The sequence below is a fragment of the Corvus cornix genome, chromosome 5, assembly GCF_000738735.6.
Source record: "Corvus cornix cornix isolate S_Up_H32 chromosome 5, ASM73873v5, whole genome shotgun sequence".
Taxonomy (NCBI): domain Eukaryota; kingdom Metazoa; phylum Chordata; class Aves; order Passeriformes; family Corvidae; genus Corvus; species Corvus cornix.
This window is the reverse complement of record NC_046335.1, coordinates 59,513,427-59,533,619: the sequence shown is the minus strand read 5'-3', so window position 1 is coordinate 59,533,619 and position 20,193 is coordinate 59,513,427. Positions and strand designations below refer to the sequence as shown.

The 20,193-nt window shown below is 49.5% G+C and overlaps 1 protein-coding gene across 1 annotated transcript; it reads left to right on the top strand.

The window, feature by feature from the left end:
* Positions 1–1,940: 1,940 nt before the first annotated feature.
* CDHR5 (cadherin related family member 5) lies at positions 1,941–14,376 on the top strand. The gene is made up of 14 exons (XM_039553466.1): positions 1,941–2,041; positions 2,231–2,406; positions 3,375–3,425; positions 3,745–3,837; positions 3,965–4,063; positions 5,191–5,301; positions 5,631–5,807; positions 6,169–6,259; positions 7,443–7,540; positions 7,875–8,081; positions 8,590–8,706; positions 9,225–9,297; positions 11,284–11,444; positions 12,295–14,376. The coding sequence occupies exons 1-14, from the start codon at positions 1,963–1,965 to the stop codon at positions 12,877–12,879; spliced, it is 2,118 nt and encodes a 705-aa protein (XP_039409400.1). The 5' UTR covers positions 1,941–1,962; the 3' UTR covers positions 12,880–14,376.
* Positions 14,377–20,193: the final 5,817 nt, after the last annotated feature.

Below are 20,193 nucleotides of genomic sequence, written 5' to 3'. Positions count from 1 at the left end.
CCTGGCAGCAGGCAGCCACGATCCCTCTATCATACACCTGCTCCTTGGAGTCATCTCTGAATGTCACAAGGTGGCCTTGTCACACTTCCTGCAGTCCATGCTCCTGGGAATAATGAACTATCCTTCATTTTTCCCTTCCCACAGCTGCTCGGCCAGAGATGCCAGGGAGGCTGCTGCCATTACCAGCCAGTACGTTTGCCCTTTCGCTAAGCAGCTGGTTGCAGACACGAAGGAAGAAACAGATGGTTCTGAGTGAAGGTGAAGGGCAAGAAACAGCCAAGGAGACAGCTTTGCACATGTATGGCCTTGAAAATAAACAGGGAAGCTCTTGCTTAGGAAAAACTCTTGAGATAGGCAAATAAATAAAAATAATCCTGGAAAGCAGTCAAAAGCCGATGAAACCTCTGAGATTATCCGAAGTTAAATGTACGTGGGTGTGAACTGCTGTCAGTAGATGGAGCCTGGGTAAAGCACATCCCTTCCACTCTGTGCTGGCATCTGGCTGCCTGCTGCTGATCCCAAATAAAGATGGTTAGCTGTGCCTGTGCCTTGGCTGCTCTTTGGGAATAAGGGTGGTTCCATTACGAGGCCTTGGATCATTAGAAATGCTGGGGATCAGCATTGTGCCAGGATTCCCCTACATGAGGCATGGTGGGACACGTGGCTGGGAGTGGGGAGTGCCTACAGTCCAGCTGTGCACAGAGGTCAGAATCAGGGCTCCATGTAGCAAGAACAGAGCCAGATGTTAGGTTTTATGGCAAAGAAATGTTCTGAGAGCTACACAACAGAGATGCTCCCTGTAAACTTTGTTTCTGCTCCATTCTGCCCCTGGAGCTGATGGCCCGGCTTTGTCAGAGCCACTAAAGACAAAGCTCCACAAGGAATCATTTGTTCCCACCACTTAATGAGTTTTATGTGCTGTCCCCGTGCCACATAGGCAGATTGCCCCCCTTTGATGGAACAGCCACTCCAGCTTTCCTGTAAAACCAATGGATTTTGGAGAGCAATTCTAAAATAAGGATCTTCACCTGCGATCCTGTGCTGAATGCAGTCCTGCCCAGCCCAAGCTGCTCCAGCAGTTTTCACCATCTGTGATGGACCTGGCACCTGCAAAAGGAGCCGTTCCCACTCAAATGCTCACCTAAGCACCATTCCCTTACTGAGGAGCTGAACAAACCTTGGCAGTTGTTCATTTTGGTCCATAGGAAGTCTCTGCTAGGAAAGTTTCCTTTTGGAATAGTTTTGGAAGGAGTGTTGACAACCTGGATTTCATTAAGCCTCTAATAACCACTTGGCTGAGGTGCAGCATCCTGAAATCAGAAAGAACCTGAAAAGATCAGTGAGAGCAGAGGTCCCCTGAAAACTTCAGGAAGCTGCTGAGATTCAAATAGTTGAAGATTTCCAGGTGTGGAATCTCCTGGAGGGAGATTCTGGGAAGCATCTCTGCGAGGAGCAGCCACTGGTAGAAGGAGATATGTTTTCCCTACAGAGTTGCTGGGCGTTCCCTGGGCTGCAGCTGAGCCTTGTCACTGCTGGGATCCACTTGTGGGATACAGGCCCCATCTCTGGCACATCAGAAACCAAATTTGCCCCCTTCCCAGTGGGAGGGGCTGGAGTACACAGGCAGCTTCTGAAGTACCAGCCCTTGTCCTTCATGCTCAGCTGGGCAGGGGCTCAACTGTGAGCTCTGAACTGCTTCAAAGATATCCTTGTTTCTGCAGAGAGTTTAGGGTTTAGGAAAGACCCGGCAAGGATTTATGCGTCATCGTGTTCCATGACTGGTAAATCCTTCAATAAGTCATCCAATGGGGCAAAGAGGCAAAGGTTGAACCACGGCAATCCACAGCCAGCCGGTGTTTTTCGATGCCATAAAGTGGTGAACTCAGACAAGGGCACAGGGCAGAACACGGAGAAGATCAGCTTAGTTGGAAAAGGGGATTTTTCAGCAGCTGGCAGCTCACCATGGCTATTCCTCACTGGCTCCTCCTGTCTGCGCTCCTCCTGCTGCCCCTCTTGGCACAGGTTTCGGCACAGGAACCAGGTAAGCTCTTTCACGAGGTCCTTGTCTCCGAGGAAAGTCTCCCCTGGGAGGGGGTGGCCCTGTTACAGGTGAGAGGTTGCTAGGCTCCGAGACAGCTTCGCTCCACAACTTGTGACCACAGCTCTCACCCAACTCCTTCACAATGTGAATCCTTGGGCAATTTTGCACCTTACTTGTGTGTTTTTCCAGGATGTTCTGTCAGTAACAGCAAACCAAGCGTTCCTGAAAATGCATGTCCTTACGTGGTGACCACCATCCACGTGGAGCCAGGGTTCACCCTAACAATTGATCCCAATTTCCCCGATGGCCAATTCTTCACCATTGAGGGCTCCGAGCTGCGGCTGACAAAGTGTGTGGACTATGAGGTAAGCCTTTAACTGGCAGGCTGTAAGGTTGGGATGGATAATGCTGGGATGCAATGAGTTTTAACCTGTAGTCTTCCAGTGATTCTTAACCTGTTTCTAAAGGAAATAAGTTTTATGTCAGTTGTGTGAGATTGGGAGCCTACAAAAAAAGATGGAGAGAGACCATTTATAAGGGCCTGGAATGACAGGATAAGGGGGAGTGACTTCAAACTGCCAGAGAGCAGGGTTAGGTGGGATATCAGGAAGAAATCCTTCCCTGTGAGGGTGGGCAGGCCCTGGCACAGGGTGCCCAGAGCAGCTGTGGCTGCCCCATCCCTGGAAGTGTCCAAGGCCAGGCTGGACAGGGCTTGGTGCAACCTGGGATAGTGGAAGGTGTCCCTGCCCACAGCAGGGGGTTGGAATGAGATGAGCTTTAAGGTCCTTTCCAACCCAAATCATTCTGGGATTCTGTCATCTTGTGTGAAGCAGAAAGGTGGTATAAAAGGTCATTGTGTTCACTTAGGTTGCTGCTAAATTATTTTAGCTCCCTGGAGTGCTCTGTTTCAGCCACAGGCATCCTTAAGTTCCCTTTCAATGTAAAAACCCACATTTACTTGAGCAAAGAGCAACAGCCAGAGTTAACACCCCGCAGGTGCCACTGTACTTGCTGCCATAGAATGTTTCTGATTTATTCAAATTTAAAAGAAATCTGTTTGAATTCACCTGAGGTGACAGAGAATGGCAGATGAGCTCTGCCAACATCTTACAGGAATTGCAGGGAGAGAGCCTGGAAGATGGGGCTGCTTTGATGTCATCATAAACAAGATCCAAGCATTAAGGAAAGAAAGGAAAAGCTAGATACACCTGAAAATACGATAAAGCCCAGCAGCATTTCTGAATCAGCACAGTATGAATTTGGCTCATTTGCTTTAGCCAGAGTTTGCACTCCTGGGCTGTTCCTACAGTGGGTGGGTTTGTTTTTCACGCAGGAAGACCCCGCACTGCTGGTGTACCTGATCTGCAAGGACCCTGCTGGCCAGGTGAGTGCTCTCCCAGTGCTGAGCCCTGGGATACACCTGCTTCCCTCTGCTCTTCCTAATCCCCATGCTGGGATGGGCAGATGTCCTTCTCCTTGTGGACAGACACGCTGCTCTCATAGTCACAGAGAGCGCCAAGGCTCTGCCGGTGGAGGGGAGGTGGGAGCAAGCCCACAATCCCACCCCAGGATGTGGGCTGTCTGCAAACCCCAGCCACATCCAGCCCCCATCCTTACACCATCCCCTCTGGTCACTCTGCAAAGCAGGATCAGCCCCAACAGTCTATTTTTGGGTTTGATTCTTTGATTTGCCCATTCTGCAGAGTGATTCCTTGGAAATCCTGGTCACCATTCTGAACGAGAACGACAACAGCCCTGTGTTTGCACAGCCAAACCTCGCCAGGGACGTTCCAGAGGTAAGGGGTTTTTGGAAGGGAAGAGGGCACTGCCTCACTGAGTGCTGTGGGACTGAGGAAGGGTCAGCAGGGAGAGGACTTCAATCCATTTCACACAGACAATAGCCACAACAACATGTTTTTTCAGGATACAAAAGTGGACACAACCATTGTAACCCGTGAAGAATTAAGTGCTACTGATGCTGACCTGGACACCATCTACTATGAACTCACTACCACAGTGCAGGTGAGCATCTCTGGGGACAAACAGTCGCTCTGGAGAAGCTGGATTCAGAAGTACCCTAGCTTTCAGGAGAAGGTCACTGCATTTAGCTCTCTCATCTTTTACAAAACCCAAACATTTATTTGGTCAGCAGAACAGAGCCATCAATGCTGCAGGTATAGAATTCTTTTTTTGCTCACACTTTTAATGCACTGTATAGATTAAATTTTCATCTAGGATATTCAGAGCCATATGACTCAGGGAAGTCTTGTTGGCATAATCTGTAAACATAACAGGAGACCTTTGTACCTCAGGGAGCTCAGAACTGTGCTGAGTCTGACGGGGAAAGGAGTCCTTGCCCTAACTGGCAACAGCAGCACAGGAAATGGATTGTGCACACAGTTAAACTAATGCCAGCCTAGAGTGCAAGGGCTGGCTGTAAACGAAAATCAAAAGGAAATTCAAGAGAAGAACCAAATGTATGTTTGCATTTTTGAAAAGCATTGTGGCAAGAGCAGACAGTGCCTGTGTTATCTCTACATCCCCAGGGAATTTAAGTGTCTGTGAACAGAAACCACCAGTTTTTCAGCTCTAGAGTCAGACTTTGCATTCACATTGGTGTAAATCCAGAGGGATTTAGAAATTCAGAGGCATAAGATTAAAAGAGAACCAAGGTGAGGAAGGTTATAGAGTGAAATGCAGCGCATGATACTTCAACTTGGCTTTACAGTTTCTTTCAAAGTCCAGCTGTGTTAGGCTATGGTGGGTGATCCTGCCAGCTCTCAAAGGCTGAGACATCCTGGACCTTTTTCGTGCATGGAAGTGAGATTGCTTGGCTGTTAGGGACCCAAAATCAAGGATTGTTGGCAACTGGCTAAATGTAGGAAATAAATGAGGTGATTGACTTCATCCAGAAGCTGCCGAGCAGGTGGGCAGGAAAAACTGGGGGTCTGGGAGAGGAAATTCACAAGAACAAACCTTTCTGCAGTGTGCAGTACCAAAGATTAAGTAGTTCAGGCATTCCCACACTGCCCCTCATCCAGGTCCCCAGGATTAAAGGTCCTGTTGGGATGACAAACACAGCAATGAGCAGGATTTGGAATGTGCCTGTGATGGAGTCTGCTATAGGATTTTTCCTTTTCCCTTGCCAGGACACAGACGGTTATTTTGCCATAAGAGGAGTTAATAACCCAGAAATTTATTTACAAAAAGCATTGGACTATGACAAATTTAATTCAACAACGTTGCTCCTGTATGCGAGGGTAAGTGGTTTGGGAAGAACAGAACGCCTCGTTTGCCTGGTCCCTCTTACCTGAAGGGTGAGTCTGGATGGGAGATCTCTGGGATAGCAGGAGGGGGGGGTGTGCATTTGAAGCAGGCTTTCCATCATTCCAGTGACAGACCTGCAGTCAGCCCACCTTTGTCAGCAGAACAAGATAAGCCACTGCTTTAGCTACCCCCACACAGATTGCTAATTAAACAGAATGGAGTGACAATGGCTAAAGGGCGCCAGGCCACTGCTTTTGGCAGATGAGCCCTTGTTTAGGCAGTGAAACTTGTGTCTCACCGGTGTGCTTTGCCTTGCGGGCAGGACAGGCCTGTGACCAGCCCCGACCACGCCAACACGGCCACTGCGACAATAACCATCGTCATCAAGCAGAGTGACACCCGGGCACCCTGGTTCCTGCCCTGCAACCATGTCCACAATGACACCAGCGTCTGCATCAGCAGCCCCTACTCCGGCAGGGTCAACATCTCCGAGATGTCGGTGAGCAGGAGGGCTCAGACAGTGCCCCTGGTGCTGTTCCCAGTGGGAAGCACTGAATAATTTCCATGGCTCATGCCGGTCTCCAGCTGTAATGCAGATGGTTCAGCAGAACAGGGAGCCTTCATCACGCCCCCACCCCGAGCAGCACTGCTTCTCTCAGCTCCTACAGCACATCGCAGGAGAGGCAGGAGCTGGAACACCAGCTCCAGGCTGTCTCACCTCCGCCCTGTCACAGACCCCTCTCAGCAGCTAATCCCGTTCTGCCCAGGCAGAGCCACTGGATCCACGCTGGGATGGGAGAGCTCCAGTTGCTGATCTGGTGCTGGCTTGTGGTGTGTGATTGTTTGCCTTGCTGTTGCAGACAGACCCGCTCCTCCTGGAGCCAGGACCCCTCTATGCTGTTGACCCTGACTACACCATCAATGACAAGATCATGTACAGTATTGTTGGGGGTGAGTAGACCTCGTCACCTTCCGCAAGGGACATGGCTCATGTCTCCTCTGGTACCTGCCGAGAGCACTTGAGGGAGGGCCTGGGATTTGCCCCTCTGTTTCTGTTACAGAAACATAACTAGATCCACAGAACATTGTGGATTAAGTAGAAGAAACAGACTGTACAGAGAGGAAGAAAAAAAAAGATTTACAGTCTCACAAACTGATCTCAATGAAATCTGTTTCAAAAAGACTTTGGCTTTTTTGCGAGATGAGACGTGTTTTATCTTTAAGCTTTTAGAAGTGATTTTGTCAACCTGGTCATGCTACTTTCATGCAGTCTTTGAGCCGAACCTAAAATTCCCACATTATCAGCCTCGTTTCCATTCATTGCCCAGAATTATGTTTTTATTCCCCAGCACATTGCCACTACCTCATCTGCCCTGTTTCAGTCTTGATTCCAAAAGGATCAAGGCAAAGATCATATTGGCCAAGTGGAGTGTTCCTCTCCTTTTACCTATTATGCCTCATGGCAGCTCAGCTGTGAATATCCTCCTGATATCAAATGTATTAAAGAACCTGAAATTCCACTGGCATTTGGAAGGAGCGTGGCCTCCCTCCCCACAGTCAATGACTCAGATCCTTGTCAAAAGAGAGCCCACGGTGTCTCAGGGTGAGGAAGAGAACTAAAAATTCTGCTTATGTTACAACATGTATCCTACATAGGTGCCTTTAGGATTCTCACACAGATGTAGGAATCTGCTTTCTACCTGTACATAAATACAAGGCTTGTCTCTAGGCTCCCCTTATAGTCAGTAGAGAGAAATAAGCGTTCCCAGAGCTAAGTGGGAACTGGATGGAGATTTTCTGTCCTCAAACTGCACCAGAAGCTCTGGGCATTTATCGTACCTTAGACTGACAATATGTGGGCCTAGGCATTGGAAATGCAAAGCTTTGTTGTCCTACCTCATTTAATTGGGTTCACACACCTCTAATGTGTCCCTCTGCATCTCTGGCCAGCATTCCCAGCCTCTGGAGCAGCCAGGCAGGCAAGGAAAACAGCTTTTTTTTTTTGGGTAAATGGTATTTACCCAAGGGAAATACTTTGAGGGTATTTTCACTGAGACGTGGAAGAATGAGTCTGTGAGCTCCAGGTCACTTCACGGAAGAATCTGATGGTGAACGGTCTTTGCATTTTCTCTAGGGAATAAAGACGAAGTGTTCTCAGTGGGTGCAGACACAGGGAATCTAACCATGAACAAGATAGTGACTTCCCCAGATTCCTTTCTGTTGCAAGTGATGGTAAGTTATGACATTACGGCCAGCCCCCCAGCACAGCTGGATTTCTAGGGAGCAGCAGCCTGGGTTCAATGGGAGTCAATGACCTCAGCAATAACTCGGTTACTCCCCTTCTTTTGAAGGGCCCAGTGTTTGACCTGTGTCTTACACCAACCCACATGCAAAGCTCCTGCAGCAGTTGAGAGTTTCCCCTCAGGTGTGGGTGGTGACAGCAAAGGAATTAACCCTGGGGACATTCTGCTGAGTTGGGAATTGCAACGGGCTTGGGATGGAGCCTGTCCTTTCACGTCTCATCAGGGGCAGGAGAAGTCTGGCATCTCTCTCTTTTTCCCTCCAGGCCACCCAGATCAGCAACATAAGGAAATACTCTGTAGCCACTGTAGAGATCAAGGTCATCAATAAAAGTGATTATCCACCCTACTTCGAGAAGGGGGTCTACAACGGGACGGTGTTTGTTGGGCTGCCCCAGAGAAGCTTCGTCTACCAAGCTGGGGATCCTTCCACCCCTCTGGTGATAACAGCAATGGATAACGATTTCCCTGATGTAAGAAATTGGAAGTGCTCTGTGTTCTGTCTCACTGCTTCAGGCTTAAAGCAGGTTTGGGAAACACAAGGGAGGGGCGATGGGGAGAGGCAAACACACGCTGTCCTCTAGTGTTCTGTGTTATATTCCCTTGGAAATTCCACAGAGATCAGAACCTCTTATGGTGTGATGTAATGGGGAGAAGCTGCTGGACTCCCCTCTTCCAAAGCCAATCCCACACAGATCACTTGCATAGGTGTGTTTTGCTTGGACAAGTACTAAAGCTACCAACACAAGCTGGGTTAAGACTTGGGATTTTTAAAATGTTTTTGTGATACATTCTTGACCTCTGAGCAACAGGGTGAACACAGCTGAGTTCAGCCTTTCTCACCTGCTCAGCCCAGGTTTATTTATTGCTCTCCACACCCGCTCATACCTCAGGTGTTTTGGACAAGTCCTGCCAAGGGGTTGTTGGGAAGATGCACGTAAAGCACAGTGTGGTTTGATCACCCACTCTCTGGCTTTTCAGAAAGTCAACCCCAACATCGAGTACTATCTCAAAAACAGCACCGATTTCACCGCAACGAGGGATGGGCTCATCCTGACCAACAGGGTGCTGGAGTCCCCAGGAACCATGACCATCCAGGTAGGGCAGCTTTCCTGGGTATTTTGGCAGGGGCGTGGAAAAGAAGGAGGAATTCAAATCCTCTTTTTGCTTGGGTCAAAGAAAGCAGTCAATAACTTTAGACTTGTAAGAAGCTGGATGTTCCCTTTGCCCACGTGCTGCCCGAGGCTTGCCTGGCACAGTGCCGAGCCCTGTGGAGCTGCCTGAGCCAGCGTGCCCACAGCACTGCCGGAGCTCCACGGGCAGGGCACAGCGAGGTACCAACACCTGCTGCTCCTGCCCCACGCTGCCTCAGAACCTGTGCTCTGCACTGTGCTGGGAGCTGAACACACAGCAGGGACGTGGCTCAGCTCATCCATTCCCAGGGCAGGGAATCTTCAGAGCTCTTGTTCCCCTGTGACCAGGCTGTACCGCTGCAGCGAAGGGCTGTGGTGAGGACAGGGACAAGGTACTTTGTCCTCCAAGGGCCCCCCACAGACTTTGAGAGTGAGCTGGAGATCTCGAAGTCCCTGAGCCATTTCTCTCCCCTCTTCCCATAGGCTGTTGGAAAAGATGTGTTGAGCCTGCAGGAGGCAAGCACCATAATTGTCGTGGAGGTCATCCTTGCCACAGGTAGGCTGGGGGGAGTCCCTGTTTTCTGCTCTGTGGAGTTGACTGGGGAGTCTTTTCTACTTCTGAGGCAAACTGGCCATGATGGGTCACCTGCTGAAGTCTGTGGGCCTGGGCTGAGGCCAGCGCCGTACCTATAGGAGGTTCCGTGGTGGCTTTAAGAGAGAAAACACCCCAACAATATCCTCACAGCACAGTCACCACACGCCTCAAGGAGCCTCCTGAGACTTTAAGTGGTGCTGTGTGTTGTAGTGTCTTCTTGTTGTTCCAAAGCCAAGTCTGGGGTTGGTTCATGCTGGGAAATAACCCAGGATGTCTTATCATGGCAAAGGAGACCTCAGTACATCATTGCTCCTTTTTAGCCAAGCACAGAGAAAACTGCAAGGTTCTTGCCTGTCTTAGGCAGAGCAGAGGGCAGCTGGCACACCCCAAAGCCAGGCTTGCCTATGAGCCAAGGCATTTTCTGCTCAGGTCAGGTCAGGCTCTTTTACACCAGGATTTTATGGTCTTACAGGAGAAACAGCCCATGAGTAATAAGATAGACATGAGGCTTCCTATGTACCCCTCCAGCTACTGTTTAACCTTGTCAGTGTAAAAATAGCTCACACTTCCACGCTGCTGAGAAACGACTCTTAAATTGGTCTTATAAAGAAATTGGGTTGGAAGTTCATGAAGCTTCTAATGCTTTGGATTAAGATGAACCAATATCATCTCAGGATAGGCAGACAATGCCCAGGCTCCACTGGATTCTACACAATGATGTGTGATTGAAGTGATTCCATCGCTTCACCCTCTTATCACCACCCTCATGGGGTGGGAAAAACAAGTGGGCTCCTGGGTGTAAATTCAGATTCCCTAAAGGTAGTGTCACTTCACAGCTAAAAACCACCTAAACTCCATTTAAGGGGACAGCCCAGCTCAGCATAAAACTAGTCCTGGTGTCAGCACACAGAGCTGAAAATGCTCCTAGCATGTACCAACACTTTGGGACAATTTTGAAATGTTGCCCTTGCTGCCCAAGCTACACAAAGCAATGGTGCTGTTGAATGTGCAGAATTACACAGCTCTGTGACTCTCTGTGGGCTCTGGCTCCCCAGGAGACAGGATTAAGCAGCAAAAATTCGCTGAGCTCCTAAATCCTCTCCAAGGTGTTAATGATAAACTGAAGGAGGGAATACTCCCATTTCATTATCATGAACAGGGCAGCAGGAGAAAAAAACCTTGTTTCATTAATCATTAATGAGAGTCACTTACACTACAAAACGAGGCTGGAAAACTTAAAGAATCCCACCACCACCAAGCAAAGCTGAGAATGGTACTGTCTTCCCACTCTGGTGTCAACCTCTGTACAAATACCTGACACTGACCAGTGGCTGGAAGCAGAAGCTGCCCCTGAGCAGGCTGGACAATATTGTTACAGCTACAAAAAGGGAAGGAAAGCTTTCCTTGTCCTGGGACTTTCTAATGCTTTTCCTATTTCCTCTTCTGCTTTTTTGTTTCTTATTTTGATGTGCTCATCTGTATTGGAGGGGATGTTCCAGATGAAAGGAAGCTTTGCATTTTCACACACAGATGGACAAACAAACCTCATTTTTGCATTCTGCTGTATGAGGGTGAAGTGGGAAAGTCAAAGACCTAAATAGCTTTACTCCATGTAGCATCTGCTTGCCTGATGCAGTCGGGTATTTATTAACTTAGTTAAATCACAGGGTAAAAGTCACTGTCCTGTAAATCGCTGCTATTTCCATTTCATGGAATTTATTGGAAATGGCACTCTTCTGTGCAATAAAAAAGAAGTCCTCTGCTTTTAGAACAGCAAAAAAAGAAGGTTTTCTGTGGTATCAGATATATCACTGTCACATTCTGCAGCACAGGATGCTTCCTTGCCCTTCAAACATCGGTCGGAGCTTCTCCCCCAGTGAAGGGTTGTGTTGGAAAATGCTGCCTGCCAGTTTTAGGCTTTGTAACACTGGTTTGTTCTCCTCACAGCTGTAACCCCCTCTGACAAGATGTACTCTGCTCAGGACATGGCTATCTTAGGGGGCACGTTAGCAGCACTGCTGTTAGTTGCCTTAGTCTTCCTTGGAGTGCTGGTATGGAAATCCAGTAGATGCTATGGAAAACCTGTCAAATACATGGTGAAGAAAAAGGTAAGTGCCTTGCTTGTACCTGAACTTCTAAGAGTTAGAAAGTGGGATCTGAGGAGGGTTTAAAGTATGGATGGGCTGTCCAAGTACTACACGTTTGTATGAAGGTGGTGAATCACTCCCGAGATGAAGTTTGCAGAGGTGGCATCACTTTGGTGCTGTTTGCTGCTGTTCTTTGTGCCCCTGAGGCTGGACCTAAATGGTGGATGATGGCAAAGAGAGCACCACAGCTCCACGGAGCACAAAAGCTGGGATGAATGTGGTACACATCAGGGGTGGTCTCTGAAAAACATCTGTCTGTGGTATAAACCACTGTTCATCCTCCATAGTCAAAGGAGAGGAGAGTCCCTTCATACCTGATCCCAAAGCCTGGGCTCAGACACTCGTCTGCACCTGAGCTATTTAATTTTGGACCTCTCAGGTCCCTGGCAGATCAGTCACTGGGAAGTTTAGGGTGTAATTCATCTGAGCAGATGTTGGTCTGTGCCATCGGCTGGGCCTGCCAGGAGCCTGGATGTAAGTCCAGAGCACATAGCTCAGGTGGGTAACAAAAGTCCTTCACCCTGAGGGAGGGAAATCCCATTGCAGAGTGGGGAGCGTACGGATCAATGTGTGGTGCTGGTGCTCAGCCCTCCTGGAGAACAAGCCCGCTTATCTGAGAAAACTCCAGAAATGGAGCCAATAAAAAATGTCTGTTCCAGGGATCTGCATCTTCCCTGGCTTCAAATAGGTCTAACTGCAAACCAAGCTGAACTTTCCTGAGCAGGAGCTCAGTCACTGGAGCCGCCCCTCCCCTCCTGCCCCCCATCTCTTTTCCTGTCACTACAATCACAGTATGTCTCTCCTCCTGCAGCTCTCCAAGGAGATCTCTGGGGGTCACCAGAACAAATATTACCAGGAAGATGAACAGCCAGATGTGAGCACCAAGCAGTGTGAGACGTCAGAAACCAGCAGTGTCCAGGCAGAGACTCCTGTGCCAGAGCAGCCAGCACTTTCCTTGCCCTCCTCCAGTGCAGAGGAAATGGAGAGTCTCCCAAAAGGCTCCATAGCTTCCACTGTCATCTTTGACCAGGAAGAGAAAGAGGAAGAAAAGGAAGAAGAGGCTGGACAGGAGAAAGAAGTGAAGTCAATCCTCAAGACAGACAGGCACATGGCAGATGATGGCTACAAAGCTGTGTGGTTTAAGACTGATGTGGACCCCGAGGCTGGAGAGAGGGTTGAAGTGATTGAGAACAATGCAGCAGATGATGATGGTGGTGATGAGAGTGACCAAGATCTGCAGAAGAATGAGGAGGAGGAGGAAGAAGGTTCTGACACAGGTGGTCACCACTGGGGGCTGGGAGTGTCCTTTGCCTCAGAGAGCTCATCACCCGCTGCAGCAGAGGTGACAGTCAACACGTCTCACACCGGTGCAGGGACAGATGATTCTGAGATATAATGGAAATTGGGAACATACCCCCAAAAAGGGGACAATCTCAGCTTCTTTGCTGACATGAAGCCCATCTTTCTGCTCAGGGGAAAAACTGGAATGCAGAAGGGTGAGGTTGTCTGTCCTGCTTGTCTGAATGCAGCAAATAAGGCCTGAAGAGATTACAGCTAATTTAACCCTTTCGTGAGACCTTGGACTATCACTTAGGATTTTCAGGGTGAAGCGTTTCATCTTTCCACCTTCCTGCCTGTGCCCCCTGGGCCCCTTGACATCACCTTTCCCAAACTGGCTGCAGGTGCCACTGACCTGGCCTGGCAGCAGCGAGCCCAGCTCACCAGGAGCAGCTGAGCTGCACAGTCCAGCGTTGTTTGGCTCTTCCCTTTAGGGTGCTGCAGCTGGGTGTCAGCAAGTCCCTCTGAGCCTGCAGGTGCTCCTGTGACTATGCAGGAGCTGACTTCAGGGCTCAGCTCCGCCCTGTGCTCCCAGCACAAGCAGCTGGAATGTGCCACCAGGTCCTTGTCCTGCCAGCCAGGAGGTTCCACACTCAGGACCCGCTGTTTCCTTTGTCACTGCTAAACAAGGACTGATCACATGTTCTTTACTGAAGGACTTTGTCATCAATTTTCTATGTCATAAACCCACTAATTGTGCAGTACTTTAGCTGTCTATCTGCTGTCAGGCAGAAGAGGCTTTTATCCTCTTGGGCCATACCTGTCCCAGTGCTCCCATGCTCAGTCCTGCTCTCCTGTCTCTGAGGAATGCTGCCCTGGCTGCCTGGACTTCAGGAGCTGTGTTTGTGCCGAAGATCAAGCCCAGGACCTGGGAAGCTTCCCTATTTCCTGCAGCAAAGCTGTTTGCCCGGGAATTACAGTGCGATAACGGAGGGCGGGGAGCACGCCCTGTGTTTGCCGTGTAAACAGAGTCCTTCCAGCAGCTTTGGGGTATCTCCAGGAAGCATTTCCCACAGGACTCTGAGAAGTCTCCAGCAGCTGCTCACTGCCAACCCTCTGGCCACCAGCAAGGCCGAGCCTGCCTGCCCCCTGTGCTGATGCTGCTGATGGGGGAGAGGCTGGAGTGCTTCTCCTCTGCTCGGTTTCCTTGGTGGCTGTGCCGTGTGTGGTCCATTCCTGTCAGTGCTCTGCTGTCTGTCTGCCTTCCCTCTGCTGCTGTGTACTCTGGGTTTCTGCTGGCACACTGATTTATGAGCTCCCTGCAGCTGCCATCTGTGCTCAGCTTGTGGTGCTTTCCTTCCCCTCACCAGTGTGCTTCCCATGCTGTTGGAATGGGACTGGTCCCATCAAACCAGTCTTTGTTTTCTCCCAGGTCTTCAGTGCACACAGCCACAGTATTTGGTGGTTTTCAGCGTTATGGGTGTTTAATTTCAACGGAGATGATGTTTGGTAAATACTGTGTCTGTGGAAGTGGTTGTTGCTGTGAGGAGAACTAATAAAACTTGGCAGCAGGCAGAGCTCAGCTGTTTCCAGCTATTGCCTGTTAAAGCCTCCAGATCCTGTGTTCTTGATTCCTCTCTTTTTGGAAAGAAATGAAGAAAAATATGTAAGGAACAAGAAGAAAATTTAACCTCTTAAGTTCAAGTCCATGTGAGCTTGCACTCCATCTGTTTGGGTTGGTTTGTCTGCTGAGGCTGGGACGGGTGACAGACTTTTTGCATCATTGTACAACAATCATGTTCATTTATAAACATCTGCATAAGAAAGAAAAATGTATGGCTAGAAATGCTTTTAGAAAATTGGATCGGCTTAAGTGGTTTTTGATGGCAAATAAATATCAAAGCACCTTGAAAATCTCATCCTTACACTCCAAAGACATTCAAGTGCTTTTGGAAGTTCAACTCTGAAGGTAGATTTAAGAAATCTCTTTCACCCCATCCCCAGTCAAGCTGGTTTTTATTTCTGTATCAGCTTAGAATGATACTTTTTTAATACTTGTGGTGCAGAGCTATAAACTGCTGGCTAACAAATCTGCAGGGGGAGAAAGAGCAGTTTCGGTGTGGCCGTGGTAAGTGTGGATTTGAGGTTTTACAGGTGGGAGTCGCACAGTTGCCAAGGGAGAGGATCCTCACGGCTTTCCAGCTTGGAGCACCCTCTCCTGATGTAACACAGACCTGGCATGTGCCTGTTTCACCTTCATTTTGGCCTCTACAAGGAAAAGAAGCCAAATCCCCTCTCAGCTGCCAGGGGAAACTCTAAAGCTGAATTGAAACCAGCAGGTGCAAGCAGGGAATTGGAAAAATCAAGTAAATACAGACATTTTACCTGCAGGAAGTAACAGAAACAGACTGAAAAATTCCCAGGTGTCTGGAAATTAATTTCTGCTCAAATTCTGTTCCCATTTAGAACTGAATAACCTCATGGATTTCATCAAGTCTCATTGGCATAACTGACAGCAAATGCATCCTTTTGGGTTTTTTTGCTTCTGAGAGAAAAATGCTTTTGGCACATGGCTTGCCAGAGTGCAGAGGATACTTGTTGGTTTAGTTTTGAGGGGATGGAAGAGAATTGGAGACCTTTCTCTTTGTATGTAGGATAGCAGAATGATCTAGCATTTATAAACTTCCAAATGATAAATGGTCAGAAACAAAAGATCTGTTTTAACCTGATTCCCCTTGGATATTGAGCAGCCTTAGCTCTAAAAGGGATTCCTTTTCCTTCCAAAAAAAAAGTCAATTCGATTTTATTCTAGTTGGTGCAATTTATTTTTTCATGAGTTGATTGCTGAGTCTTCATGAAAATAAAGCTGACCTCAGCAGTAAATGGAATTTTAAAGAAACAGGAGCAACTCCATCACACAGGTTTTAAGCAAATTATGGTCTTTCCTTTTTATAAATAGATATTTTATCCAATCAACAGTAACAGCAGTTTGCCATCGAATTGAAAGGAACAAATTTTGAGCTATAAGGACTGAGGCTGCAGAAATGGCCCAGTAGTAATACTTGGATAGGAATTGTATTCCTGTGCTCTTTTTGCACAGAGAGGTTGCTGTAATGAAGGACAGAGATTGGAGTGTTGGGTTTCCCCTTGATTTGTGTAAGTTGAGATAAACACTTCTGGGAGAAGCCTTAATGGAATAGCTGAAAAATGTAAGACATCATATTATACTTGGGTTCTGCTTGGATTTATACATCTTTATGCATGTGTTATGCATTTTATAGTAGGATAAGTATGCTAACTGTTCAGGTGTAAAAGTAACAGATTTCTTAGGGAGATACAAGGCCATATATAGGCCATATATCCCTTCTAGGTCCGTCATGAGCTTCATGAGTCACAGGCATCACAAAGGCCTTCAGATTCTGTGAGTTAAGGGAAGTTGTGAGGAAACAACATCACTTTTTGCTCATCCAGTTTTCTTTACGAGAAATATCTCTGTTATTGATCACATTCCCAATAACAGCAGGCAGCTAACGTGTCGCTGCAGATCCCAAAAACCCGTTGAAGGGGAGATCATCGCTCATGCTTCCACCACCAGGTGAGACAAGAGATGGTCATATCCCAGGAGGCTGGTTTTGGAATGTTTTATGGAATTGGCCGAGTAGCTTTTACTTCTTGGGCTTCCATAGTCTGTCCATGGCAGGCCCAGCCTGTGCTTCAGCTCAGCGCCACTCCGAGCCCTCAGTCTGCAGGGAAATGAACGTCCCGGGCAGTTCGTACAGCTCTGTTTAATCTTTTATGGATTAGGATGATTTTCTGGGAGCAGGCTGTCCATCCTGACCTGTTCCTTCCCTCTCCCTGTCAGATTGTACCTGTGGAAGAGCCGAGATAAGACCAGGATCTGTAAAACCTCTGGCTCTCCGTGTCTGGCCGAGGCTGAAGCCGTGTTTGCTGTCAGTGTCGACAGGGTGGGAGATGCTAAAGACTGAAAGCTCCTTTTCTTCCCCTGCATCCCAAGACTCTGTGTTCATAAGAGAGTCCTTTCTTGGTGTCACCTTAGGGATACTTCCTAAGGCAGCAGGCGGACGAAGCTGTGGTGTGTCAGCGTGGAAACCATCAGGACACACCGAGCACAGCTGGAGCTGTTGGGAAGAGATTCCCTCTGGGCTGCAGGCACAGATGAGGTCAGTGTGCTTCCTGGGCAGCATTCCCAGAGGAGCATACCCTGCATGTTTTCCTGGAACCCGCCGTGGACACGGTGCAGTAGAATCTCAGTGTCCACAGCTGGGAAATCGGTGAATTGGAAGCAAAGCTGAAGGGCTTGTCCACTAAGAGAAGTGGTGATTGATAAACCAAAGCAGAGTGGTGTTCCACATGAGGGATTTGGGATTGCTGATGGTCCCAATCCATAATCTTCTGTTCATTTTCTTTTGGATGCTGCAACCTACTGGCTTGGGAGAGCTGTTCCTTTACATTTCCATTTAATTTTCTGTATTTCGTTAATTCTCCATGGAAATCTGCTTTTAATAACAAGGTCCCTAAGGATATTGATGACATCCCAGGTTCCTGGGATTCACAGGTGTCTGTTCAGACCGAGGATTGTTTTGGCTGGCAGAAACTGCACTAATCTCCTGGGACTCTGTCTGGGTTTGTCTTTGCTCCCAGTTCTCCTCGGTTTGGGGGTGCAGTGCAGCCCAGCCCTGTGGATCTCCTAGAAGAGTTTTGGGGTTAAAAAGGTTCTTTTCTATTTGTTGGGTTTGGGTTTTTTTTTTCTGTGCTAAACCACGACACTATTCTGCAATATTTCCTCTAGAACCTGATTAAAAAGAATAAAACCATGTCAATGTGGTTTTAATTGGTTCATTTACATTGGTTAATTAAAGCAAATCATTGAGAAGGGGCTTGAGCACTCCTTGGTTGGAGCTGGCAGCTCTTCTTTATTTTCCCTTCATTATTTTAATTTCTTTCAATTATTTCTTAAGCAATTACTGCAATTAAGATATACAGTGAGGAGAACAGCATTGCTGCCCTGCTGGATTAGGAAATCCAAGTGCAATTCCTTGGAGAGATTGAGGAAATGGGGAGCTGAGCCTCAGGCTGCATTTTGGCAGCGGGAATTCAGTAAGGAAGGGAGAGGGAAGATTCCCCCCAAATTGGTTAAAGTCAATTCTGATGGATTTGGGTGCCCCCACCCCAAAAAATTATCCTGGTTAAAGAGGACTTGAGGAAGCAGCAGGATGTGCTGGGGGGGCTGGGCTGGAACCCCCAAGCCCTGGTCAGGGATGGCAGGCAGTGCCAGGTCCACAGGGACACTACAGAGGGGCTGTGCTGGGATCCCCAAATTCCATCCAGGAATGCTGGGTACTGCCAGACCTTTGGGACACTGCCCGATCCAGAGTTTTCCCATTATGTTCAGCTCATTAGAGCCCCACAGGTTGCAAATCCCATGGGAGCAGTTGGAATCCCAGCCGGTCACACAGAAGCCAGTCTGGAAGAGGAAATTAGTTGTTCCACAGATTTATTTTTCCCAATGCGTTTTTAATTCAAGCCAGACCCGACCCACACCATCTCCCACCCACCCCCCTCCCCCCCACAGACCCCATATCCTTTAGCTTTGGGGTTTCTCCATCAGAATTCCCTGCCTACGCTGGACAAAAAAATTCAAAAAAAATTGCGCTGGCGCTGCGAGGACCGGGTGGGGTTTGGGGGTTCCGGGCCGCGGCGGGGGCCGCAGCCGGAGCAGGAGCGGCAGCCGCGGACTCAGCCCCAGCGCCCGTCCCGGAGCGACTTCTCCCGGTCCCGGTCCCGGGAGCGGCCCCGGGGCGGCCCCGGTGCGGCCCCCGGTGCGGCCCCGGTGCGGCCCCGGTGCGGCCCCGGTGCGCGGGGCGGGTCCGGCCCGGGAGAGAGGGGCGGGGCCCGAGCGATGGAAGCCGCCCCCGTGTGCCGGGCAGGGCGGGCCCGGGGCCGGGCGGGGGCCGGGGCTCTGGGTGCGGTCCCGGGCGGGGCCGAGCGGGGCCGGGGGCGGCTTCAGGGGCGGGGCCGGGCCCGGCTCAGGTGCGCGGGGCGGGGTCCGCACAGGTGCGCGGGGGTCCAGGGCGGCTGCCGCAGGGCGGGGCCGAGGTGATTTAAGCCCCCCGAAATCGCCCCCGCCGCCATTTGCTCCCTCAGAGCTCGGGAGGCTGCGGCCGGGCCGGGCTCCCCGGTCGTGGCCCGGGTGAGGCCCCCGCTTCCCCCTCTTTCCTCCCCCTTTCTCCTGCCCTTCTCCTCCTTCTTCCCCCGCTTATCACCTCTTTCCTACCCCCCCAGTTTCTTCCTCTCTCCCACCCCTCTTTTCTTCTCCCACCTCGCCAGCCTTCTGCACCCCTTTTCTCTGTTACCCTGCACATCCCGGGTCCACCCACACCCCTCCTTCTTCACCTGTCCCTGACCCCCCTCTGTTCTCCCTCTACCCCTCCTTTGTCCACCATCTTCCCCCCCAACTAGCCTTCCCTTTCCCCTCCCCTTTCCCTCTTTCCCCCGCAGCCGCCGGGGCTCGGGGCGCTGGAGTAATAAAGCCCAGAGGGCCGGAGCCCGGCGCCCCTGCCCTCGCTGGGGCCCCACACGGGCCGGGCCCGCTCGGCGGGGTCCCCCGTGCAGTACAAAACAGCGCCGGGGCTCCGGCTTTCCACACATCACACTGGGGGTCACCGGGGGGAGTCGGGGGCTGGAGGTCAGGGTGGGCCCCCTCCTCCAGCGGGGGTCCTAGAGTGGGGGGTTGGGGTGGGATAGATGATGATCATACCATGGAATCATGGAAGGGACACAAAGACCCTCTGGATTCATTCTGTCGTCCCATCCCACAGCAAAGAACACGTCCAAAAGTGCCTCCTCACCTTCATGGAATGGGAATGGCTGTTAGGGGCTCTTGGCAGGAGCACTTGGAGACCAGGTAAGAATTGGAATGGGATTTTTTTGGCTGCTGTTGGATGTGGTTTTCTCTTTTCAAGATGCTCCTCTGATTGATGTTTTCCAGGGCTCATTTGAGGTTAATGCCAAGAATATTGAAGTAGTTGGAAAAGAGTGAGGAAAAAATGGGAACCTGATCCATTTGTAGTAATTCCAAACTTCTCCTACAGCGCTGTTCTGGGGGAAAGCTGGTTAAAGGATAAAGATGCAGAGGAGCAAGTGTTGTAAACCCCCCTGGCTCTCTGAGAGAGCAAACCTTCCAGTAATGCCAGTACGTCTCTCTGAGAGACTCTGGGATCACAAGGTTTTCCAGGAAAGCAAAACAAGGGCAGAGATGAGGGAATAGGCTTCCAGTTAAGAATGGTTTGGTGGGTGTAGGAATGATTCTTGTATGTTTGATGCTTCCCTTTTTATTCCTGGTATAATTTAAAAATTATTCCTTTAACAAATTCCTTTAACAAATGAACAAATTTGAGAATTTAAATTGGAG

Excerpts from the sequence above, each read along its gene's own strand:
- CDHR5 (XM_039553466.1), top strand. The coding sequence starts at position 1,963 with ATGGCTATTCCTCACTGGCTCCTCCTGTCTGCGCTCCTCCTGCTGCCC. Across the intron at positions 2,042-2,230 it reads GGTTTCGGCACAGGAACCAG|GATGTTCTGTCAGTAACAGC; the intron begins GTAAGCTCTTTC and ends GTGTTTTTCCAG. Across the intron at positions 5,808-6,168 it reads TCAACATCTCCGAGATGTCG|ACAGACCCGCTCCTCCTGGA; the intron begins GTGAGCAGGAGG and ends TTGCTGTTGCAG.